General features: G+C 35.3%; 1 protein-coding gene across 1 annotated transcript; it reads right to left on the minus strand.

The window, feature by feature from the left end:
* Positions 1–1,927: 1,927 nt before the first annotated feature.
* On the minus strand, positions 1,928–26,360 carry LOC149778801 (eukaryotic translation initiation factor 3 subunit G-like). Its single transcript, XM_089939555.1, has 9 exons — positions 26,301–26,360; positions 26,146–26,186; positions 19,987–20,081; positions 18,242–18,301; positions 11,925–12,032; positions 6,449–6,737; positions 4,997–5,130; positions 4,374–4,480; positions 1,928–2,045 (listed from the first exon to the last, which is right to left on the minus strand). The coding sequence occupies exons 1-9, from the start codon at positions 26,315–26,317 to the stop codon at positions 2,027–2,029; spliced, it is 870 nt and encodes a 289-aa protein (XP_089795681.1). The 5' UTR covers positions 26,318–26,360; the 3' UTR covers positions 1,928–2,026.
* Positions 26,361–26,537: the final 177 nt, after the last annotated feature.

Here is a 26,537-nt window from a genome sequence, read left to right on the forward strand (position 1 = left end):
CCACTGACCTTCCACAAGTAACTGGCAACATTCTCATTAGCACATTGGAGGCAAGTAATCACATGACAAGCATCTTGTACCACTGCCATGGAAGCCCCTCAGTTCTGTATCACAAGACAAGCATCTTAAACCACTCTGCCATGAAAGCCCCTCAGGCCATAGGTATAAGTCTCATATGAAAGACTAGAAGTGGGAGATAGAACCTGTGACAACTGGATTGAAAGTGCAGAATGTTACTGCTAGGCCATCAGTGATGATTATGATGCTGTTGACAATACAGTTAACTGCAATGACATTGATTTTATGAGTGATCTGGGAAAAATGATTCCTTGACTTTCTTCCATTTTTTTAAATCTATGATATAAAAATGTTTGACTTGCTATATTTTTTTATAACTTATACTTGCAACAAGGCGTAAAAATAAGACATCAGTTAACTGAAAAAGATGTTCTTACAAGAAATGATATAGTGTAAAAGTAGACATGATGCAACATCACTTCCACAGGCATCATTGGTTTTTTTTCTGACAAATCATACAAGTTTACCAAAACATTTATTGGAAAAAATAATAATGAATCATAGAATCTGACCACACATTTAAAGCAATACAAGATTTGACTATTACTCTAATCAAAAGCAGCATGCCTGAGAACAAAGAAAAATAGCAAGACATATTGATCACTTTAGGAAACACAGAGTTTAGTAAGGATACAAATTCATGATTTCTGTATTAGAATGGAAATATCTATTATAAAATCTGTATTCATGGATGTTAAATTAGTAGTTATTTAGGGACTGGTCAATGACATCTACAAATAATAAGCCACCATGAAAATCTTTGATTTCACAGTATCAGAGACATACTTGGCTGACAGACAAACAAACAAAAGGACAAAAGACTCATTATAATGAATGAATACAAATAAAAATATGCAGTAGATTATATGATGTATATGAATTCAGTAGATTACCTTCAGCCAGCTGTCATTTAAATTGCTTCTGTCCCCAACCCATTATTAAAATTGCTTCTACCGCCCACTAACCCATAGCCAGAAATTATGTTTAAAAAAATATACTTCTGTAGGGGGTAGTGTTTCTCGATTAAAACACATCTGACAATGGATCACAATTGTGGGTTATGTTTTGCTCTAGTAAAAGCTTCGAAGCCAGTACAACATCATACCAAAAAGCATTTTTTGTCTTTTTGGATAAGGTCATCACATTTTCATCTCCTAGTAGGAACAGGTATCTAATCTCGTGTATTTCATATTAAAATAAATTGCCCAATTTTATGTGAGCTAGAAGAACTCCATGAATCCATTTTATTTTCAAATATAATATAAATTTATCAATATCTGTCAATGCCAAGCCACAATTAGAAAAAGTTTGAATCATAACCTCTCATAACTTTATTCACTTTTGATTTCCATAAAAAGGTGAAAAATAATTCATGTAATTCTGATAAAATTTTGTGGAGGATTTGGTAATGAGAAAAACAACCAAGCTTTGGAATAATTAAGGTTTTCAGAACTGTTATTTACTAACTTAAATGTTTTACCCAATGTTTTAAACAAGTTTTATTCATTTTAGTTATATTTTCACAATTCATTTTTACCGTTTTAAACAAATCCACCAAAAACGTAATGCTGAGCGATGTAAATTTTGTCACCCACTGTAACTTGAACCTTTGATGAAATGTTTCTTCACTGTACTTTTTGCTTCCTATCCAAACGTTTTGTTTAGGCAATGTTAAGTTTCAGTCCTGAAATCTTTCACTTTATCAAAGTAGTTAATCATACAGTGATTAAGAATCAGTAAATTAGAGAAATATCGAGATCAATAAATAAAGTCTATCTTATGGATCAGATTAGAGAGCCCTACATTTGTGAGACAATTAGAACATTACACTGAAAAGATGACACGTATACCATGTGAAGATTGTTTAATGACCATATATTGTACTTTTCAACAATTGTGTCACTCGGCACATGAAAATCAGTGGTTACCAAATGAATATGGGAACTTCTTAGCTGGTTCCTGAAGGTCTGAAAAAGAAGAAAGAAAAAAATTGTAACTTCTATTACTGGCAATGTTTGGTAAGACTGAAAAAGATGTACATTGCCATTTGGTAGAGTATAAAAGATGATATCGTGACCAGAAAAATATGATACATTCACTTCTTTTTGTTCTTGCTGCAATCCAGGTATGCAAGAACAAAACCAACAGCAATACTTCTTTGGAAAGAATAGGAATTCTTTTCCAAACCATGAATTCAAGTACCTACAAAGATGTAGTCCTCAGTAATTAAAACTTTTGAAATGAAACCACTTGGCTTCTTTCAGTCAAGCTTCTTCTTATCACAGGTGTAAGCCATCCAAGATCTCTGGTTGTACAATATCAAAAAGATTCTTAACTGAGTTCACATACAAATATTTCTGTGTGACTGGGAGTTAGTGACAAAAATGTGTTGTTTTTTTTTACCGCTGATAGACACTGGCATTGTATGCACTCTGGTAGAGGTTTGCTCATTTTCCATTGCCAGATTCCACCGACTGCTTTGACAAAAAGCACGTTTCTGGTTGACCTAACTATTGCCTAACCGATCCCAGTCAGTATGGTCTGAAATTGTTATCAACCGGATTGATTCAAAAATTTATTTCTTGGTGATGTGAAATTTAGGATCATGAGAAAAATACAAAATAAGAGTGTGTTTTAAAGTTTTTACACCTAATAAATGCTTTACAAAATTCTCAATGAAATGGTTCTATAGGTCCTGAAACCAGTATGCATGTTGGGGCAAATTCCCATCAAAGTTAATCTACTGGCAGGAGTACCCAGAATTAATTTGGTGGCAGAATTTCAAGCCAAGTCACCGTCTCGTTGAGAAAGATGATGATTTACACAAATATTATAGGATTTCCTACTATAAAGAAAACATAAATTGATCCAAAATGCAACTGATAAAAATGTCTTCCCCGATTACAAAAAGTTAACAAATTTTCTATCATTTCAAAAAAAAATCTGCAGTATGGTGTGAAAATTCTGGTACACAAAATTCTCAACAACTTGAGACTTGTGTGATGAACACAAAACAATTGCAAAGATATAAAAAAAATCTGACAGAAACTGAGAGAGTACTGATGTGGTCAAGAAAGAAAGCATTAAACCAATAATGAAGCAGACACAAAGCTTCCCTGACCAGACGTGCTTGTACACACCACATTTAGAATTTTACAAAGTCTAATTATCTTTTAATAGTAATGGTGAAGAGAGAGACAAACAAAAATTATTACATAAATGTTTATACCAACAAAGGAGTGCTTCATGTCATGTTTTACGACAAAGGAGACTTTATACTTGTTTGTGTTGTTGTTGTGTTGTGATTGGATTTTTAACGTAGCTTTAAAAAAAATTCAGTCATATCACTACAATGTCTGCAATGTGGGAGTTTACAGTGATGTCTAGCAGTGGGGCATCATGTCGCAGACATGTAGCATGATGTCCCACCCAGTCACATTATCCTGAAACCAGGCCGACCAGTCCTAACACTAACCTCTTAATGCTGAGTGCCAACCGAGGCAGCTGTTAGTACCATTTTTGTAAGTCTTGTGTATGACTATGAACCTAATACACTAGCAGTACAATACTATTACTGTTCTCAAACTTTTTGCAAGGTGACACTATCACCATAAAATCATGTTGAAGTTTACTTTAACCGATTCTTTAATCCGAACCCTGTAACAATTTTCAAGTTGTTGGCTATGGCTAATCAAGCGCTCTGTTCTTCAAAAATTGCATTGCTAATGTCAAATTTGTTTTCTCTATCCAGCTGTATTATTTCTGGACTGTTGGACTCCCACATTCCAATTAGCTCATAAGTATAACCAACACAGAGCTGTACTCGGTCATTTGCATATGATGCTGATTAAATGGTAAACCCTTTCATTAAAAATCATAAGGAATTATGTTTGCAGACACATCAATGGATTCATTATGATTGTAACAGAATTAGGCAGATTTACTATATATTGCTTGTTTATGATGGATACACATTCTAAAGCTCCTATTTTGCTGTTCTACCCACATCTGAGTATAGCTGTCAAGATGATTATATAATTTATGGACTTGATTTAACTTTTTCATGAGATATATATGTAAGAAAAACAGAATTTACAATTCTCCTTCCTCAATATAATTTGCTACCTCCCCGTTTCACCCCAACTAACTTTAGGTCTATCTCAATCTCTTGTATCCTCACTAATGCCACTGCCTATGTTTTGGCACCCCATCGATTGCAAGTTATAAAGGAGGTATATACCAAAACAGTAATAATTCCTGAGCTCTATCAGTAAATTATAGTTGTTGTGACCTACTTTGCCCATTCTACATTGAGAATTAGGTGGTCATATCCAAATCCTGAAACACCAGCTATGGCTCTTGCAGCATCCTCCCTTCGGTGAAAGTTGATGAAGGCAAATCCCTGCAATGAATAAACAAACAACAATTCAACAGAGTGATTTGTCACAAGTTGTGGCCAAAGAAAAAGCACTGTCAAAACAAGTCAAGTTTTACAAGGCAAATTTGAAGTGTTATAATATTAGTGATATGTAATGGGCTTCTGTGTTTGGTGACTGTGACAAAGCTACTTACTGAATGAGAACTTGCAAGAAGAAAATGCAACAATAACTTGTAAGAGATTGAAGTAACAGAATTTTACAGAGTTGTGGAAAGCTTAGTTAAGCAGTTTGCATACTAAAAGTTCAGTAAACTTCCAGTCTCTTGATTCATTTTCCAACAATAAAGAATATTCTCATGGCAAGAAATATTCCATAAAAAGCATAAGAATTCACTTTCTGAAAATTTTCTCCATAACTGACTCTGAAACTGCAATACATTTAGATCAAAAGGGCGAAGTGGCTGGCATCTGATTTATTTTATAACCAATCATCAGTTCTTCCTTACAAATGAGGGACTAAATCTACAGAAACAGATCAACCTTAGACTGTCCTGTATTTTTATCTTTAGCCAGATAAATTCTCTGTATTGGCCCAAATGGTCTGAAGAGTTCCTGAAGGTCAGACTCTCTTGTGTCCTCGGACAAGTTGGTGACTCGTATTGTGGCTGATTCATCTAAAAAGAAAACCACAAGAAATGACAAACTATCACTAACAAGCAAACAATGCTGGCTAAAATGAAGCACACACCAGAGCTATAGATAGGAATTTAATAAAAGTGGGCATTTGATTCCAAGGTTTGGAATAAACTGTTATCTAAAATTCAGTGGTGTATTTTTGTCAACAGTGCACAACTTACATAGTATGTGGCAATCATCATGATATGAAACATGTCTTTACTGATGTGTGAAAGACTAATCCAGTCTAATGGCTTGGTTACCAAGCTGAATCCAGGGTGCATTCAATGACATGGCTCTATATGAGTAAGTGTTCTATCATTTCAAGCAAGTATGTAGACTCTGGAACCTGAATTTAAAATATTTTAAAATATAAGTATTGTTAACATTCTCCAAACACACCATCATACAACATGAACTGTGCTTATTTCAAGAGAAATATGCGAATAACTTTTGACTGAATGCTGAAGTTAAATTATTATACATAATTTAAAAAATTCATTATGTATTCTCAGTCTATTTTTCTGTATGAAATATACCAATATGCTACTGTTCTAGAGCTCTGACATGAGTCAATGATAACTATTTCTGCAATGAGCCATTGAAAAGATGTACAAATCTACCACATATACCCACAAGTCCCATCCCAATAAAAACAACACAGATCCAGATCTGCTGTTGCATAATGCACTGGTAAATCAGGTTTTATTCTGTTTGTTGTTACAACTATTTCTAACAAACTGCATGCACCCATATCTGATTGCACTTTATGAGACAGCAGATCGGTGTCTACAAGGTTTGTTGCTGGATCTGAATTATACACATGTAAAAGATGGTAGTTTTCATTGTATATCACCTATTCAAATTCATACCGAACATCCTGCCACTGGAATTACTGAACAAACTCTTTTGGCATATCACTTCTTAGCACTGTTTAAGGATACCTGTATATTTTAAAACAAAAATCAGTAATTCTATGAAATCTGGATTCTAAGTATAGCATTTAGGTCAAATCTGATAAACCCTATGTGCATGTAAAATCTTGATATTCAAGACTTTTTATAAAAAAATCCCTACAGGACTTTAAATTTCTGACATGTGAAATCACAGACACATAACTGTACACAAACTGAACCAGATGGATAAAGTCAATTAATGAGTTGTTTTTGTCAGAATTATGTAATAAAACCATGACAATGTCTTCTCTAGTCTTGTGATCTGCTGGGATTACAAGAAGAAAAAAAGAAGCAACTCAATGAATATTAACAGTATTAAGAATGATATCAAGTTCATACTGGACTAACAAATTAATTTCACCTCTTTTACTCTGCATGACCTCTCCTCGTCCTTTATTTGCACCTTCACGTAAACTGGGTGGGACATATTTTCCAGCTGATTTTTGTGGTGCTGCCTGTTGCTGCTGAGATCCTGGTGCTGTTTCTGCAGCCTTTTTCTCATCCTGCTGAAGCTGTTCCTGGAGAGGGGCCAGAGTATCTTTATAAGGACATTTTGTTGTCCAGTGGTCACCCTTACAGATACGACAAGACACCATCTTCTGGTTTTTTAGCTTTAGTAGGGGATCTTCCTCCTGCTCCTGCTGCTTTTGCTGTGAAAACAAAAATGGCATCCAAGTTATTTACCATTTTATGGCACCAAAAAAACATAAAGTTTGAAAATTATAAAAAATAAAGAACTGCACAGCTGTGGGAGAGACACCAATTTCTACAAAATTGTATTGAAAATATACCAAATACAAGAAAATGGTACATTATATTTTGAAACCAAACTTTCAGTTATCGATAAATCCCTCCAAGATTCAGAAAATTTCTGCAATTTATTTGAAATTATGGAGGTTGTAATGGGGGGTATGGTGGGGTTATTGTCTCACTAAATTTTCATTTTTAAAAAAGACACGGATGCGGGAGGTCATGGGTTTAAACCCCAGTTAAGTCATAGCATTGAAAGGTTAGTATTAAGACTGGTCAGCCTAGTGTCTGGATAATGTGGCTGGGTGGGACATAATGCTACATGTCTGCAACATGATGCCCCAGTTTATAAACTGGTATAAACTGCCACATTGCAGACGTTATGACGATATGACTCAAATTGTTAAAGCTATGTTAAATATCCAAAAGCACACACTTAGAAAAGACCCAGGTCATGTGCACCTGCATTGACTTTGGGAGATGTTAGGGTATTTAACACCCAATGCATGTAAGTTACCCATGGAAAGACTGAGACACAGAGTAATCAAATACTTTTCTACATAGTACCACTTTAGCCAATATATATAATCACAAAAGATTTCTGTGTATTTATATATAAATGGTTGGTCTGCTTCTATACACATTTTTCTTTGCCTTTAATCATGGATATAAAAAATCTAAATGCATTCCTAATTTTACATCCTGATTTTCATCAAAGTGGACTTAACTCTGGGAATTGTACATTTTCAATTTATTTCAATGAAATCTGAATTACCTTATGCATGAAAGCATGGCTTTCAGTTTCTCTCATAGTGTAATAAATTTATATAATATTAGAAAGATATGTATAGAGGTTAACAGGTAATCTGCACAATAGTGGCTATATAATGCTTAATTAAAAATTGTGTTTTACAAACGTAAAGATAAAAACTGAAAAAATCTCTGTGGGAACAAAAATATAACTAATCCAATGGACTATGCACAATTTAATTCCAAGTGACAACGACTTATATTTAAATTATGTGTGTGTTTTGCATTTTTTTTTCTCGGTCATATCGCTACAATGTCAGCAGTGTGGCAATTCATAACGATGTCTATCACTGGTACACCATACTGAAGACATCCAGCAGAGTGACCTTTTGTGCTATTTCTGATGCAGCTGTTATATAATCCATCAGGAACAAAACATGTCTCAGCAGCTTTTTCCTGTAGTTCAATTTGGCCGTCTGGATTATCCCTGCATCCAGGAGCTGAAGTTCTGAAGTTGTATTTGGAGGAAAGTATGAAACCTCGACATTTGACAAATCCAGTTTTTGGGTGTGCAGCACAGTTGTCGAGGAAAAGCAGGATCTTCCTGTTCTGCACTTTCATCTGCTGATTAAGTCTTTTGATCCAGGACTCAAATATCTATCCTGTCATCCATGCTTTTCTGTTTGCCTCATATGTAACTCTCAACTGTGTCCGGCTATATCCTTTAAAGCACCTTGGATTTTGCGATTTTCCAATCACCCATGGCTTCAGTTTCTCACCAGAACAACTGGCGCAGAGCAAAACTGTAAATCTCTCCTTTGCTTTTTTCCGACCTTTACATGAATCTCCTTTTTGTACCAGTGACTTTGTTGGTAACAATCTAAAAAACAGACCAGTCTTGTCACAATTAAAAATACCCTTGCTGTTATATCCCCTGCATATATCGTTCAGTCTTTTGTTTCAATCTTCAACAACTTCATTATTAACATTAGCTGATTCTCCACTAAGGACAGAACACTTAATTATTGTGTCGGACTTGAAATCTGTGCAACCATCCGTTACTTGCAGTAAAATCATCATATCCCATTTCAAATGACAAAATTGTTGCTTTTTCTTGGATCATTCAACCGGTGAGTGGAATTTTTTAGCATGTGCAGCACAAACCCATTCAAAAACCTTGTCATTCAAATCGGGATACAAACATCTGGCTCTAACAATCTTCCTTTCTCCGTCCATTCCACCTTCCCATTTCCGCAGAATTGTTTCCTTATCTTTCACGATATTGTTTATCTGAGTCTTTCCGAAATCATAGTTTTCTGCCAGGATCCTTGAACTCTCATTTTCTGTTAGTTGAACTACTTTCACTTTCTCTTCTAAGTTCAGAATTTTTCTTTTCCTCGATGACATGTTGATCTTTTCTTGCAGTAACTTATTCCAATGTTGCCAACTACAAGACTGATAAAACAATTTTTCTGCATTTAAACAAACTGCCATGTGTTTTTAAAGGAAGTAATCATGTCATGTGATTCGTTAGTCACAGTCTGGTACCCTATTGTCTTTATACATTTCTTTACACTAAGCAAGTGAAGCCAAAATGGCTTCGACATGTACCATTAATTAACATCATGCAGATTTGACCTTGCGGCCATTAGGATTTGTGATCATGACAATTATTTTCATTAGTAATAACCACTAATTATCAAAGGTGAACAATCTCAACATCTTACTAAGGGAAGCCATAAAAGCTATCAAACCATTTTCCTGCTTACTTGTGTATGTAAATCGATACTGCCACTTCTCAGCTGTAACTACTGTTCAATAATTGTAATCTTAACAATTATCAGTGATTAAACCGGACATCTCACGATAACACAGCAGTATGGCTAATCAGATTACATGTACTTACTCTTTTGTATGGATTAAAATTTGAGTCTTTCTCAGCTTTATGGAATAAATGTGGCTTCTGGTGAGGCGTAAATGATATTATATTAACCTTAGTGGTACATGTACTCTAGTCAACACTTCTTTCAGTAATGAAAACCTGACATCGGGAAACAGAAATCAGATTACTTAACACATGTTATGAATAAAATACTGGTTCGGGATACATATTAACTATGTAAGTTTATATTATTGCACTAATATGCTGGCTGCTGGTTGCGTAAGCAGGGTGGCTTTTTGTGAGGGGCACTTTTTGAACACAAACTTGTCGGTGCGAAAGGATTCTGGTTGTAAGGAGCAGCCGCTGGTCAGGGGGGCCGTTCAAGAGGGGGATTACTGTATGATGTTCACTGTCAGACCAGCTTTGAATGGTCATCGCTGTTGGCCTACCCAACAATTATTACACTGGACACATTCAGTGCAGCAATTTGTACCTGAAAGGATATCTATGTGACACCATTCACATGCCAAAAGCCCCTTTTGATATCCTTGTGTGTATGTCCACTACAGCTGCAGTTTGGCTAGTACAGTAGTCCCCCTCTTATAAGGCCATCCCTAATGCAGCAGGGAAGTGGCCTTATAATGCGGGTGGCCTTTCTAGAGGGGGATGACAAATGCGAATAGTAAATACATATGAAAAAAGTCACAAGTACATTTAATTTTAAATATTTAATATTTTAATTAAAAAATTACATGCATGATGTGAAATAAATGTAAAACAAACTTTGTCATCATTTGCAAAAGAATGCTGTGAATAACCATTGATACAGTTTTAAAACTGTCTTTATAATTATGTTACAGTTCACATCACGTCACTTTGTTGGTAACAATCTAAAAAACAAACCAGTCTCATCACATTAAAAATATCCTTTAGTCTTTTGTTCCAGTCTTCGACAACTTCATTATTAACATCAGCTGATTCGCCGCTAACGACAGAACACTTGATACTGTGTCGCACTTGAAATCTGTGCAACCATCCATTAATTGCGGTAAAGTCGTCATATCCCAGTTCAACTGACAAATTTTTTGCTTTTTCTTGTCTTTCAAATCAGGATACAAACGTCTCCTGGCTTAAACAATCTTCCTTTCTCCGTCCATTTCACCTTTCCACTTCTGCAGAATTGTTTCATTATCTTTCACAATATTGTTTATCTGAGTCTTCCCGACGTTAGTTTTCTGCAAGGATCCTCGACGACCCCCTCCCCCGTCAGTTGAATTACTTTCACGTTCTCCTCTAAACTGAGAATTTTTATTTTTCTCGATGACATGTTGATCTTTTTGCAGTAAGTTATTCATGTTACCAACTACAATACTGATAAAACAATTTTGTATGCATCTAAACAAATTGCCGTGTGTTTTTAAAGGAAGTGATCTTGTCACGTGATTCGTTAGTCGCAGTCTGGTACCCTATTGTTTTTATACATTTCTTGAAACTAGGTGAGAGAAGCCAAAACGGCTTCGATATGTACCATAACATCACGCAGATTTGACCTCGCGGCTGCTAGGATTTGTAATTTTGACAATTATTGTCAGTAGTAATAGCCACTGATTACCAAAGTGAATAAGCTCAACATCTTACTAAGGGAAGCCATAAAGGCTATTAAACCATTTTCCTGCTGACTTGGGTATTGTACATCAATACTGCCACTTCTCAGCTGTTTCTACTGTTCGATAATTGTATTCTTAACAATTATCAGAGTGACTAAACCGCACATCTTATGATAACACATCAGTAAGGCTAATTGGATTACATATACGTACCCTTTTGTATGGATTAAAATTTGAGTCTTTCTCGGTTTTTATGGAATAAATTTGGTTTCTCGTGAGGCGTAAATGATATAACATTAACCTTAGTGGTAAATGTACTTTACTCAACACTTCTTTCAGTAACGAAAACCTGACATCGGGAAACAGAAATCGGATTACTTAACACACGTTATGAATACAATACTGGTTCTGGATACATATTCAAATAAAATGCGGCCGCTTGTGAGGGGTAAATTTTATGATTTTGCACTAATATGCTGGCCGCTGGTCGCGTTAGCCGGGTGGCCTTTCGCGAGGGGTACTTTTGAACACAAACTCGTTGGTGCCAATGGATTCTGGCCGTAAGGAGCGGGTGGCCGCTGGTCAGGGGGGCCGTTCAAGAGGGGGACTACTGTATTCTGTTTCAATAACATTCCAAATCTCTTAGTTTTATGAAATCTCAATTCTGGGAAAGTATACTGTTTTTGGACATTTTAATTCCGATGTTTTTTCCAATCTCTCTTTTATACAACCATTGAATATTAATAGACAGATGGAGAAAACACTACTGGTAAATTTTTATAGATGATGCTTACTTCAAGAGAGAGAGAGAGAGAGACACTGTAAAGAATAGACTGTCTTACACATACCTCCTTGTTCAATATGATCTGCATATTGATTTCTTCTACCTGTACAATTGTGTTTGCTGGATTTGGACCTGGAGGATCTCTCTCAGCTGCTCCAAATTTACGCCAATTCTGAAGAAAAAAAATGCATGATAAAAGCTCAATAATTAAAAAAAAAACAATCACTTTAACACATAAACCAAACCTGACATACATGTTCTAACTGTAAATCCTTATACCAAACATAATTTCAATCCATAAAAACATGCAAAAGTTACAAAGCAGAAATGAAATTTGTGATGAACAGATGATTGGTAACTCTATTTATGCTACCTCCAATGATATGGTGAGGTCATAAAAATACACAAGTACTTACAAATCTGGGCAAGGCATTGCATCCCTCTAAATATAGTAAGGGGAGGGGGCAGGATGAGGATGGGGGAGGATGACGACAACTGTCTACATCAAATATACAATAGGTTCTGGTAAACAAACAAACACAAAAAACTGTTTTATTACCTCTTTTTTAACATAATAACTGCAGTTTTTATAAAAACATTTCACCTAACCAATCAATCAGCCACTGCAAGTTTAAGCTTATGTCCATCCACATGACATTTTTCTTGGAGCCGTGAAGTACCATTTGTCAATGGCTTGACTTGGATCATAAATCTCGGCCACCAGTCTGTTAACAGATCATGCTGGGTGGAAGTGTCTAAAGCCAATCTATGTTTTGTTTTAATTCTGTTTATGTAACTGAACCCTCACTCACACGATGCTGTTTAGACAGCAACACAATCTGTGGCTTCCAGAAACTTTTAATTATTTAGAATTTTTTTAAAAATAGCTATCTTAAATATCACTGTAAATAATAATTAATAATCCAAACACAGGATACTCAGTGAAGTGGGGGACGAATAAAAGACGCTGTGAACACAAAGTAGAAAAGAATGAACTTAAAACAAAGCAGGCGGAAACCAACACACAGCACATGATGTCTGAGCAGGACAGAGTGCATGCTGCTGACATAATTTTTTCTTCTGAATCTGAACTGATCAGAATATTGCAGAGCTACTTTGGTACAGATGCGCAGTTGACAATATGCCAAAAGGGGTGATTATTAATGTGCAGAATATGCGTCTCGCCCATGCATGGCACACATTCAAGACGTATAAGTACATTATTATTGTTATCCTAATTCCATGTTCTCGGCATCTAAATTAATTTCCAGTAAATAATTTTTTTTTAACAGTAGATAGAAAAGCATGATATTTTTTTGAAAAATATCGCTGTAAGATAACCTACTTATTTTCTGAGCTCACAAATGACATTTCTCCACTCGCAAATTGCAAGCTTTCGAGTGGGATTTTTAAGGGTTGAACACTGCATTTTCCTGGTGTAACGTGTTTCCAAATGATATCAGTTTAGACCAATGTCTTTAAGTCTACAATGCTATTACAGATTTGGCAGTATACTAGTTCATAATGCTGCATAGCTGCCAACCTTCCAGGCTCACAATTAGTGAAAATATGGATAAAAAGTCGTGAATTTGGACACGAATTCGTGAAAATTACCATGACAATAACTCCATCCACTCTGACTACTCCTACCGTCAATACTACACTATATCAAGTTTGCAAAATAAAAATAAAACACTACATATATGCAGAAATATTTATTTATCAAGACATGATACTGTGGCAGACTTGAACTTCCTCAACTGCTTGATCGTAAATTTGTTTTCTAAACAGTTCCGACTTCTTGCCTGCTGGTAGATCTTGGGGACTAAAATTGTTGACAAATTTTCTGCAGCTAAGGAGGCCCTAAAGTCTGTCTTTTTTTTTCCTCATTAAAGAAAATACTCTTTCGCTGTCACTGTTCCTGTGAGGAATGCACAAGATCTTGCTGCAGCATTTTTGGTTCTTCCACAGGAAAATTTGGAAGCGATTTTCGAGTCCGGGAACATATGTCAGAACAAATGTTTAGCATGGTCTCCAGCTGATAAAGGTAGATTGTGTTCGACACAAGAAAACTCACAAATAATGCTTAAGTGTTGGTAGCCTGCGGGTCTTCCGCCAATGGTTTAAAATATTCCAGATCTGAAATCTGCGAATTCTTAATTTTCCCAACTTCTACTTGTTTTTTGCAACCGACATTCTTCCTCACATCGTCTCTGCGATGGCACACTGAGTGCAAAAAGCATGAATGAATATCGATGTTTAATGGCAGAATGCATGGCCAATTTTTGATATATTCCAAATTAAACTTCACTTTTTGAGTAATACATTTCTTTTTCCTTGGTGGTGAAGACATTTTCAAAATCTTACATGCGATGCTGAACGGTAACTCCAATCAGTGTTTTGACGCATGCGTGGAGCAAATTTCTGGTTATGTCCTAATTTCTCTCAAAAGCACTTGTAAAACTACTCTTGTACATATAGATTAAAATAGGCTAAAATGCCTGCGACCGGGCCAACTGTACTAATCGGCTGTAGATCTACTAATATCGTGACCAGCGGTACCGGACCGTTTCGGCAACTGCGAATATCACGATTTGCGCTTGACGGGAAATCGGTTATTTTATTAAAGATTTAATATAATTGAGGATCGGCAAATTCGTGAATTTTTGTCTTATGGCGTGAATCCGTGAATCGCTGAAAAAGTCGTGAAATTCACACCAAATTCGTGAGGGTTGGCAGCTATGATGCTGTTATACATCTACCAGTCCATAATTATATTATATATCTACAAGTACATAATTCTATTACACATCTACCAGTACATAATACATTAGAGCGTCAGCCTCGGATGCGGGAGGTCGTGGGTTCAATCCCTGGCCGAGTCATACCAAAGACTTACAAAAATGGTACAAACAGCTGCCTCGCCTGGCGCTCAGTATTAAGAGGTTAGTGTTAGGACTGGTCAGCCTGGTGTCAGGATAATGTGACTGGGTGGGACATCATGCTACATGTCTGCGGCATGATACCCCAGTGCTAGACATCACTAAAAACTGCCACATTGCAGACATCGTAGCGATATGACTGAACAATTGTTAAAAGCTACGTTAAAATCCAAATCACCAGTACATGATTCTATTACACATCTACTGGTTCAAAATGCTGTTACACATCTACTAGTTCATAATGGTGTTACACAACTACCAGTTCAAAATGCCGTTATGCATCTACCAGTTCATGAAGGTATTGTAATATTGGCCAGTTCAAAATGCTGTTACACATCTTCCAGTTCAAAATGCTGTAACAAATCTACCAGTTCATGAAGGTATTGCAATATCGGCCAGTTCAAAATGCGGTTACACATCTTCCAGTTCAAAATGCTGTTACACCTCTTCCAGATCAAAATGCTGTAACACATCTACCAGTTCAAAATGTCATAACACATCTACCAGTTCAAAATGATGCTAAACATCTACCAGTTCTTAATGCCACTGCAATATCTGCAAGTACATAATGCTCTTATACCAGGTGATAATGCTATTACACATCTACCAGTTGATAATGCTGTTACACATCTACCAGTTCATAATGCTACTGCTATGTCTGCCAATACATAATGCTGTTACACATCTACCAGCTCATAATTTACCTTTTCAAAATCATGTTACACTTCTACTTGTTCAAAATGCTGTTACACATCTACCAGTTCAAAATGGTGTTACACATCTACCTGTTCAAAATGCTGTTACACATCTACCAGTTCCAAATGGTGTTACACATCTACCAGTTCCAAATGGTGTTACACATTTACCAGTTCGAAATGCTGTTACACATCTACCAGATGAAAATGGTGTTACACATCTACCAGTTCCAAATCTACCAGTTGAAAATGGTGTTACACATTTACCAGTTCGAAATGCTGTTACACATCTACCAGTTCATAATGCTATTGCAATATCTGCCGGCACATAATGCTGTTACACATCTGCCACTTCAAAATGCTGTAACACATCTGCCAGTACATATTATTATTGCAAATCTGGCAGCACATAGAACTATTACACAACGGGCAGTAGATAATATTATTACAAATTTGCTGAGTACCTAATTCTATTAATAACCAGGCAACACATAACACTGCTACATTACAGCAGTACATAATGTTATAAATCTGGCAGAACATAATGTTTTGACAAAATCCTGATGTATATAATACTACTGCAGACCTATCAGGATGTGCTGCAAGGATCTGAGGTCTCGGAAACTCTTAATCATGTATATCTTTACACATTTTTTATATATCTGGGACGCAGAAAATCACTTACGCAGGAGTCCTCTGGACACATGCAAAATCTTAACAGCAAATTCAAAGGTATGCCAGTCCTGCTTTAACCACTTGCTGAGTGGGAAATTATGATGATCGATTGATCATTTTAGCCGTGCTGATATTTACGAGAAAATTCAGTGGCTGAAAGGCACCCAGATGTAGATGTTATCATTGTAAGAGTATATTGAAAGAACATGACCCAATAGCTGGGCGGCAAGTTTAAAGACTTTGACTAGCTGCTGAGTGGTGGGAAAATGTCCTGATATTTACGATGACTGAATTCAGAGGAAGAAAGACCTAGTGATGTTTTTATAAGAGTACATCAAATGAACAACTTTAGCTTTCATTACTGTGTTCATTTTCAAATATAGCCAAATAAATAGTGCATGTGACTTCAAAATCTAGATACATTGAGACTTCGATAAATGCCGTTGCAAATTTGGATAAGTACTTTGGGGTTAAAGGTAAATTGACTAAGATTGTAATGAGACTCAGAAGAGTGTTAAAGTCGCTAGAACTGATAGTTCACATGGGACTGTAGCTAGATGTAAAAAAAAAAGTGGGTGATGCCTAGCCTGGTGCATGGTATAAGACCCTTCCTTGGCATGGCATAATTCTGTCTCACTATAATGGACGAACAAGAGCTATAAGTCAGTGGTTTAAATAATTTACAAAATTAAATTAAATAGCAAGCAAGGGTTCTTCTCATCTAGAAATTTAGCTATTTCAGGTATGCGCAATATACTTCTGGGAGGTAACTGCAACTTTTGCTGGTGGGACTCCTATTTTCCAAAATTAGAAGTCCTGTAAAGTGAGACCTCTGGATCTGTCAGTACATAACACTATTACAGATCTGTCCATATATAATAGTAAAGATCTTGTTGTTCTTGTTGTAGGGTTTAACGCCATTTTTCAGCACATGATAGGCTATACATGGTGGTCAGTATTAATGGTGGAGGAAGAACCCGGGAAAATGCCGGAAAGAACCACCAACCCACAAGAAGCTACAAGCAAGCTTTCTCACATACCCACATTAGCCGAATCCGTGACTCGAACCCATGCAGACAGAGGTGAGATGGCAGTGATCCATAACGGAGAGCACTTTAGACCACTCGGGGCCCCTAGAACAGATATGTCAGTACATAACCTAATTACTGATCTTAAAGTTCATAATTATACTATTACAGATCAGTCAAAATATAATATAATTACAGATCTGTCAATATATGATTCAATTCAAATGTGTCAGTACATAATATCACAGATCTGGCAGCAGATAATACTATTATAGATCCATCAGCATATAACACTATTACAGATCTGTCAGTATATAATACTATTACAGATCTTACAGTACATAATAATAATACTATTACAGATCCATTAGTACATAACACTATTACAGATTCAACAGTACATAACACTATTACAGATCCATCAGTACATAACACTAATACAGATCCATCAGTACATAACACTAATACAGATCCATCAGTACATAACACTAATACAGATCCATCCATATATAACACTATTACAGATCTGTCAGTATATAATAATAGCTGTCACTACATAATATTACAGATCCATCAGTACATAACACTATTACTGATACATCGGTACATAACACTATTACAGATCCATCAGTAAATAACACTATTACAGATCCATCAGTACATAGCACTATTACAAATCTGTCAATACATAACACTACTACAGATCTGGCAGCACATAACACTATTACTGATCTGACAGAACATAACACTGTTACAGATCTGGCAGTACATAACACTATTACAGATTCATCAGTACATAACACTATTACATCTCCGTCAGCACATAATACTATTACAAATATGTAGATATATAATACTACAGATCTGGCAGTGTATAATACTATTACAGATCTGACATTACATAACACTATCACAGATCCATCAGTATATAATACTATTAGAGCTCGGACAGCACATAATATTATTACAGATCTTCATAACTGGATGTGGGATATACATAGGTAAATACTGTGATATACACAAAATAAATTCAATGGTTACCTTCCTTCGAGCTATACTCTTAGCAGCTTTCCTTTTCTCCACTTTGTATATTTTTACAACCTGTAAATATAAAACAATCTTAGAATATTTATTCCTTCAAAGCACATAAAGTAACTTGTTTATTGGGTGGCAACAAATAAAAATATAAACAAGAAAAGTGCTCATTAAGATACAGTTATGCATCACTTTTCATTACTCTGTAAACAACCGTGTCCCAAAAAATGAGCTAAAGCCAACGACTAAGGCAGGTCATAGGTTGCATTGATCTAGTTTAAATAAACGGATGCAGTAATCCACACGTTACATTAACATAATATTGCTATCATCTCTGTCTGAAAACTCAGCAAAACTTGAATTTTAAAGCAGGTCACTGGATCATGAAATGTAGGTCACAGTGACCTAATTTTGACTGAAAGATGCAACACTCATCATCACACAAGTTAAAATTCTCTGCCGGCAATAGTGTAATATGGTGTCCAGTCATCTCATAGTGGTTGATTTTATTTATATACAAGGGACTGATTTTTCACCCTAATAGTCGTCAGGTATCTATCTGGTCTCAAATACATGACATTTACAAACTATGGTCAAGGTATCTGGTATATAAATCAAGTAACTTTGTTTAATGTTTTTCCTTTGTCAGTTCCTGTGACCCTGACATTTCATTTTGTTGACCCCAACATTAATTGGTTTCTTCACTGCCCTAAAACAAGTTTGGTAACTGCAAATGGAAAACTCCAGTTATTGTGAACAAAAATAGGGAACAAAGACACACCGACAGATGGGCATTATAACATGATACACTCTTGCCTTACAAGAAGTGTATAAAAACAGTTCCTATTGTCATACTTTGCAATAAACATCATAGAAAAACACCATTCCTCGACGTGCTTTTTATCAAAAGGTTGATTTCAAATTTGAAAATGATCACAATACATAGCTTCCAAATTTAATGGATCCTAGTCCAAATATTAAAAATACAGTCAAACCAGTCCAAAGGCCACCTGGTGACAATAGCACGGCAAATTTCCTATATAAATGTCATGGAATCACTTGTCACCTGTCTTCTGTGGTTATGTTTCTTAACCAAGCATTGCTTTCACCCTGCCATCTGCAGTCGCTGGCGCATACCAACAATGACCACTCCAATTAGGCAAATTAAGCTTCCTTTGTTTGATGTGCAAGTGATGGTATATATAAAAGTATATTACTCCACTATTCATTCATTGTAAGCAAATATCCTCTTTCACAGCACTCAAATTTAATACTGTCAGTGGATATGTCACTTCATTATAATGCTGCCACCTGATACAGCACTTTCTCATTATAATGATATTACCTGATACAGCACTTCCTCATTATAATGATATTACCTGATACAGCACTTCCTCATTATAAAACTGTCCACAACAGCAATGGAGTATATCACCTTACAGTTCAACAGCTGTATTATTATACTGCTATGCAATAAGAATGGATCCATGACCGTATCCACTTTATAAAATAAACATTATAATAATGAACTCGCACACTCATTTAAGTCCAACTGCAGACTGCACACACCCAAATCTGCCATCACATAATGCACTGGCAGATCTAGGTTTATGCAGTTTGTTTTGGCATAATCAGTATAACAAACAACACAAATTCTGATCTGGCACATTATACGACAGATGAAGGTTTGTTGTTTGCAGTTTGACTTGACTTCTAAGCAAGAATATATTTTAGCTTTGTAGTTAACCAACCTTGACCACTTTTCCATCATCATTGTACTTGTATTCTGTGATGGTTTTGATAGCATTCTCTTCATCAAAATCTTCTGATGAGGGAGGAAGTGAACCTGAAAGTGCAAAAATTGGATTCTTGTTAAAACATTACCTAATATTTTGCCACTTTGAACGCCAGGAAAAACTTCTTATATAAAAATTAAATGTACGTAAATGGAAAATTAACTTCCTCAAGTTACTCAAGTCCTTATAAAGTTTCTTGTGATGGAATTTCTTTTACACTCATGCTATTAAAGATTCCAGTAAAAAAGCTGAGGTTGGAGTTGAAACATTACTGAAATTTTGAAAGAGAAAATAGCTAGTGCCCAAATTGCCAACAAAAACAAACCCTTAATGAAATTTATGACATGTGGTGTGCCAAGTTCATAAATGCACTGTGATTCCAAAGTTGTTAGTAAATCCATAGAATTTCAAAAGATAGAAATGTACAGGTTTAAACAATATTAGACATGATTTTGGTCTTCCATAAAAAAACTGAAAAAATGTTAAGGGGGCTTTGGGGGTTCTCGAGGGGCAGCGCACCAAATCTGGGAATCCAGGGGCAGAAAGCCTCTGGCAAAAAATGCATTTTACACTCATAAAAACTGCTCCTGGTGAATCTTATGATCATAAAATAAACCAAAATAATCATCTGAAAAACTAATAAATCATTTTTTTTCCTTCTCAATGACAGCCTTATACCTTTCAGGCTGGTATTGGCAACATGGTTGCACATATTCTGACAGAGGGTTACATCTGTTCTCTCATGCAAGAAATCTTCTGATAGTAATAAACTGCACTTTTTTCAGATGCCTTCTGAGCTTCAATTTTTCCGTATGCAACTTCTTTAGTAGTAGGTGCTGTTCCAAACTCTTCCAACCGTGATTACCTTAATTCATATCTTTCTTGCAGAGGTCACAAAATGCCAGTCCTCTAGCGTTCAATTTTCCTATAAAATAATGAACTAAATTTCCATCATATTTTTGCTCCAGCCATTCCCATTTCCATATGTTATTTAAACCTTTCTCTAAACTTTTCCTGTCATGGTCTCTCTCAACAACTCGGGATGCCATGTTTTGCAAGTATGCTTTTTCTTTCCATTGAGATCAGATTCCATTACATGAAGATTCATTGGATGAATTTAAACCTTTGACCAATCAGAATACTCTTTATGACAGCCATGTACTAACTAATATATGGAATGAATAATTTACAAGGGTCATTGCAGAATGGGATCGGTAAGACCATTTTAAAAAACCTGATAGGAGATGATATAAAAAACAGACTATATCAAGAAAAATTTGATAAAAGTTAAGTGAAAAGCAGAATTCAGCTTTAAAATAATGTCTGCAATATATTTCAGCAGTTAAGTGCTGCTGTGGAATGTTATTAGTTGGGTTTTGATCATGCCAAAATGTACCTATATACAAAGTGAAGTGAAGTGATTGTTCCTGCAAGTTTCTGATCCCGAACGTATTGAATAGTTTTCAACATAGTGTATAGCATTACAGATTGGGTATGGCATTATATATAGGGTATGCCATTACAGACAGAGTATGGCATTACAGACAGGGTATGGTAGAGACGAATGTTATTACCCATATAATGCTGCATAATTTCCCAGTGGTACATACCACGGTACATTTTCACATTATGGTACATCATTAGTTTCCGTCATTAAGGAAGGTACAGAAATTCATTAGAGGAATCTTGTTACTGTTTTAATGATATTAACAGCATGTTTTCATTATTCTAGAAAAAAATTAGTTATCAGTTAAATTAATTATCTTTTCTTTAACCAAACTGTTGCATCTGTCACAATTTAATGCTGAGTGCCAAGCAAAGCATCTGCTAATACCATTTTTAAAAGTCTTTGGTATGACTCAGCTAGGGTTCGAACCTGTGATCTCCCACATCTCAGGCAGATGCTCTAACCACTTAGGCCACTAGAATGGTCAAGTATATCTGTCAGCATAATGTGCTTAAAGTGATGCATCAGCAGACAGAGTCACTAAGGAAAATAACATATCAGACAATTAATAATTAGTTAAGTAACTATTATTCATTGTAGTGAATTTACTTAGTTTTGGTCCCACTTGCACTTTCCTGCTTAAATTTATGACAAAAATAGTTGTTATGCTAATCTCTCTCTGTTATAAAATTAGCATCAGTGTGTGAAAGGTGGATTTCTAACATGAAGCCATCTGACTTAGCATGGTAGTTTACTGCTCAAATTATGGTTCCTTCATTAACAACAGAAGTTTGATAATTGTTCCTAATTAATCTGACCTGATCATATTGTTGAAATGAATAATAATGTGGAAAAATTTCAAATCTTAAATGTTCAACAAATTTAAGTGATTATGTGTGTTTGATCCACATGCATCCTACTATCTGTTTGTTCTTGTGAAGTAAAATATAAAAACAAAATTTTTATCATGATATAAAAAAATAATTAGTTGTATGGAAATGATGCATCAATAACCTAATTGTAATACAGATCTTAGGCATTTAATTATATCAATACAGTTTCCTGTTTCTGACTATTGGATAATTTGGCTACTGAGACAAAAAAATTAAACATGCAAACCAATTTCCTTTCATTAGTATCTAGCGGATTTCTGCATTTGGTATACAGATTTCCAAATAAAATGGATCCAGTGGATGAAATGGGATCCGTTCCTCATCTCTCTCTCTAGATCGATCAATCAGTAAAATGATGGCTGATAAATTTACATTTCTCTGATATAAAGTAATGACTTTACATAAATAAAAGACCTATCAGTAGCAGTAATACCATGTTTGGTCTGTACATTTACCTGAAACTAGTTTAGTGCTTTCTAATGCATATTATGAAATCCAGAACTTAACATGAAATACAAAGCTTCAAAAAGTGTTAATGGAATTATTTAGAGTTTATTTGGAGCAATGAATCTTATTTTTTTTAAAGCTCTCATTACTATGTTGTTGAAATGTACAGACACATTCACTTTCCTTATTTGTGTTGCAGTTTGTGCGAAACATACTTTGCTCAGTATCACATGAAATTCAGTATTATTGCACTCTTCGCAGCGAAAGAATGATAGCGAATGATATACATCAAAACATTTTACTACAAAATTGAATTCATATTTTGAATAAATATTGCACTAGTTTCAATAGTTAACCCATGCACGAGCACAGCTGGATCAGGTCAAGTGAGTGGTGTGTCCCTAACTTTCGTCAAAAAGGCACCAAAGCAAAAGTATATGTGTCTATTTACTCAAAGTTGTGCATAATACCCAATTAATGTGTGCAAGAATAAAACATGGTCAATTTAAGTGACATGAGACTAAGTTTGTGTGGGTGTATCTTTTGTTTATTTCCGCACAGTGGGGTGGGGGCCCTGATGAGTTCTCAGTAATCTTGTACTACTGCTTCGGACATCCAATCACATGATCATAGGCAGGGATCGTCCTGGGCTTTGCCAATGTCGCAAATTGCGATTTTTTTCCCTTATTGGCGAAAAAAATATCCCATCTGGTGATTTTTTTGGCGACATACTTTTTGGTTATTTAATTTGTACATACAATCATGGATTTGGACTGGATAAATTAAAAGGGAGAACAAAAGGAAGCCACAAACTTGACTAAGCAATGCATTGGAATCAATCTGTTACACAAATGATCCTATGTTCGTATTGACGACCCCATCTTTACAGTGCATTGTTACATCATAATCTGCTTATGCTGACATCTGGGCTGAGTACTGTATGCTGCGATAGTCAATCATGCTACCGCACTATACCTACAACTGACTGACTTCTGAAGATGCGAATAGCACAGATACAATTAATTGTATGGCTAATCCTTCTGTGGGTTTTTTTTTTTTTTTTACATATACCAATACAATAATTTCGCTGAACCTTTATAGAAAACTGATAACGTTTGAAGTACCCACTGTGTATTTTTAAATACATGTATGTATAGCTTTCTCATAACAGAAAGAAAGAAAAAAAATTTAAGTACAAGAAATAGTATCTAAAATGTTTATTATCATTTTGGGGAAGAGTTCACATATGAATTTTAATATAATACAATCCTGGTGTAGCTTCTGAAATTTAACAATATCATGAGGTTCTTGAAGTGTTATGCCAAAATAAACATTATCGGTAATGTTACTTATTACTGGTCCATGAGTAAATCCACGCGTGAAGCCAGTAAGTCGTCTTTGTGATTGTCTTCAATTAATTCTGTATACAATCATTGCTCAAACAATAGCCAACATGTGTTAATTCTTTAACTGCATACACAGCCAAGCAGCAGACAATGCTGTGGGTGATAAAAGATTCTCACAATTTAATAAACATCAAAAAAAAAGAAGCGGCCAACACGTTTGCTGAGCTTGGCGGTGTTATTAGATGCAATCAGTTGGCCAGTAAATAATATCCGCTTTATTAGCTGGAAATTGAAAGGGTATGAAATTGTACATGCGTTCAGCTTAAATTTTTTTAATATAAAATGCAGGCTTACTTCACTTAGTTCTCAGGTTTTACATGGGTACGGTGTTTGTTTATTAACTCGTTATTAATTTCCTATTTTTATAAAAAATATTTTGCCATTATGGAAAAGCAAGTTCACGAACGCAAGTCATTCTCTGCACTTTGCATAATGATTAGTATAGTAGTTTTCACATGTTTCTGTCGATATTCACAAAATCTGAAGTAAAAGTTATATGCATGCCGAAAGCATGTGTTGATTGTTAATTATTCTTGCTGTTGTCTTTCAAACAAATAGACATACAAGTATTAATTATTGGAAATTTGCAATGGATAAATGTACATGGAAACACATATGAGAAAATTGTAGCAGTATGAAATTTGTAGATATCGTTCATAAACCCTGGAATGTAATGAATCATACATGTGCTTCATCTTTCTTAACCTAATTTTGCTGTTAATTTTTCCCATTGAATTCAGACATATAATGATGTGTGGCAAAATTATTGAACAGTTTAAATCTGTGCGCAATTTTTCAGTGGAATTACATGCATTATAGATTAACTGAATGCCATGACGGCATGACAGTAAACGGTGCTGATACCCTATTCATCATATACATTTGACATGAATATACATATATGTGCCAATAAGTTGTTCTCGGGGAAAATGGAAAATACTGTAAAACCCCGCATTAACACAACCCTGATATTAACACAATCCAATTTTCTGGACCTCAATTAATGTGTTATAGTGGGGTTCAACTGTATCATGTGATACATCTTACGCTGTAGGACTATTATCTGAATTTGAATATATACAGTGCAGGGCCAGCTACAGCACAAAATCACACTGGATGAGAAAGCCACTAAAAATTTATTAGAATTGTTCAAGAGCTTTCTTGACATTCTACAATGTTTGCCGACACACAACATCACTAAGATAATTCCAGTCCACAATTGTTTTTACAAAGAAAGAATTTCTGAATTGTTCTATCTACAATGTTCAACTACAAAACATGTTATTTGTTACTTGTTTTTCTACATTGTTTATAGTTTCAAAATTAGGAAAACTTTTGGCTTTAATATGGCATTTAATTGGGGACGTATCTTTCTAATTTGGTTTTGCTTATCTCTCTAGTTTGTGCTTCTTTCTCATGTTATCATGCCTGTACGATTTTCATGGTATATTTAAAAGTTTATATGATTAAATCAACATAAAATGGAATGATAATTAGAGAAGCAGCACTATATAAGCTGCATTATTTGTATGGGGCGAGTTGAATGGAAGAAGGGTGAGTTGACATATGCGCATTATTTTTATGGGGCGAGTGGACTGCAAGTGTGAGCTAGTTGACACAAACGCATTATTTTTATGGGGCGAGTGGACTGCAAGTCGGGGCCAATTGACTCCAAAGTAACTGACGGAAAAGGGGGGGGGGGGCAAGTTTGCAATGGGTGAGTTGACTAGAAACCATGTATTAACAGTATAAATAATGTCTCCAACTCCGGCTTCTATGACAATAACGTCGACGGAAAAAAAGATGAAACTTTGTACCCGAATATTAATTATAAACCACAAAAGACGAGCAATTTAAAAATATGGTAGCATATGTCACTATATTTTTGCATGCCGATTTCTCAATTCAACATACTACTTACGATCGTCTCCTTTTTCAACTTGCTCAGCCCAACTGATTGGTCTGAAAAAGAAGAGAAGCAATTTAAACCAACTTTTAAAGTTTAAACTATGCAAATAGTTGCTTGAAAGAGCAGAAATTTAGTTAAGGTCATTATTGTACGAAATTCCTACTAACTCGTCCATTGCCGGCATGTTTTTCACCCCGACGTTGTTATTTCCGGAAAATGCGCGCACTCTACAGTATTCAGTCAAAAGTAAGAGAACATTTTAACTTATATTTTGTCTATAGAATAAATATTTAGTATAAATATTAGAAAATGCAACAATTTATAGTATTTATACTATATCTACTTATGATTAACCAAAATGAAACAAAACTATATCATATCTCTGCTACCTTTTATCACTTCGT

Source organism: Sinohyriopsis cumingii, chromosome 17 (assembly GCF_028554795.1).
Source record: "Sinohyriopsis cumingii isolate HCF-2022 chromosome 17, ASM2855479v2, whole genome shotgun sequence".
In the NCBI taxonomy this organism is placed as follows: Eukaryota; Metazoa; Mollusca; class Bivalvia; order Unionida; family Unionidae; genus Sinohyriopsis; species Sinohyriopsis cumingii.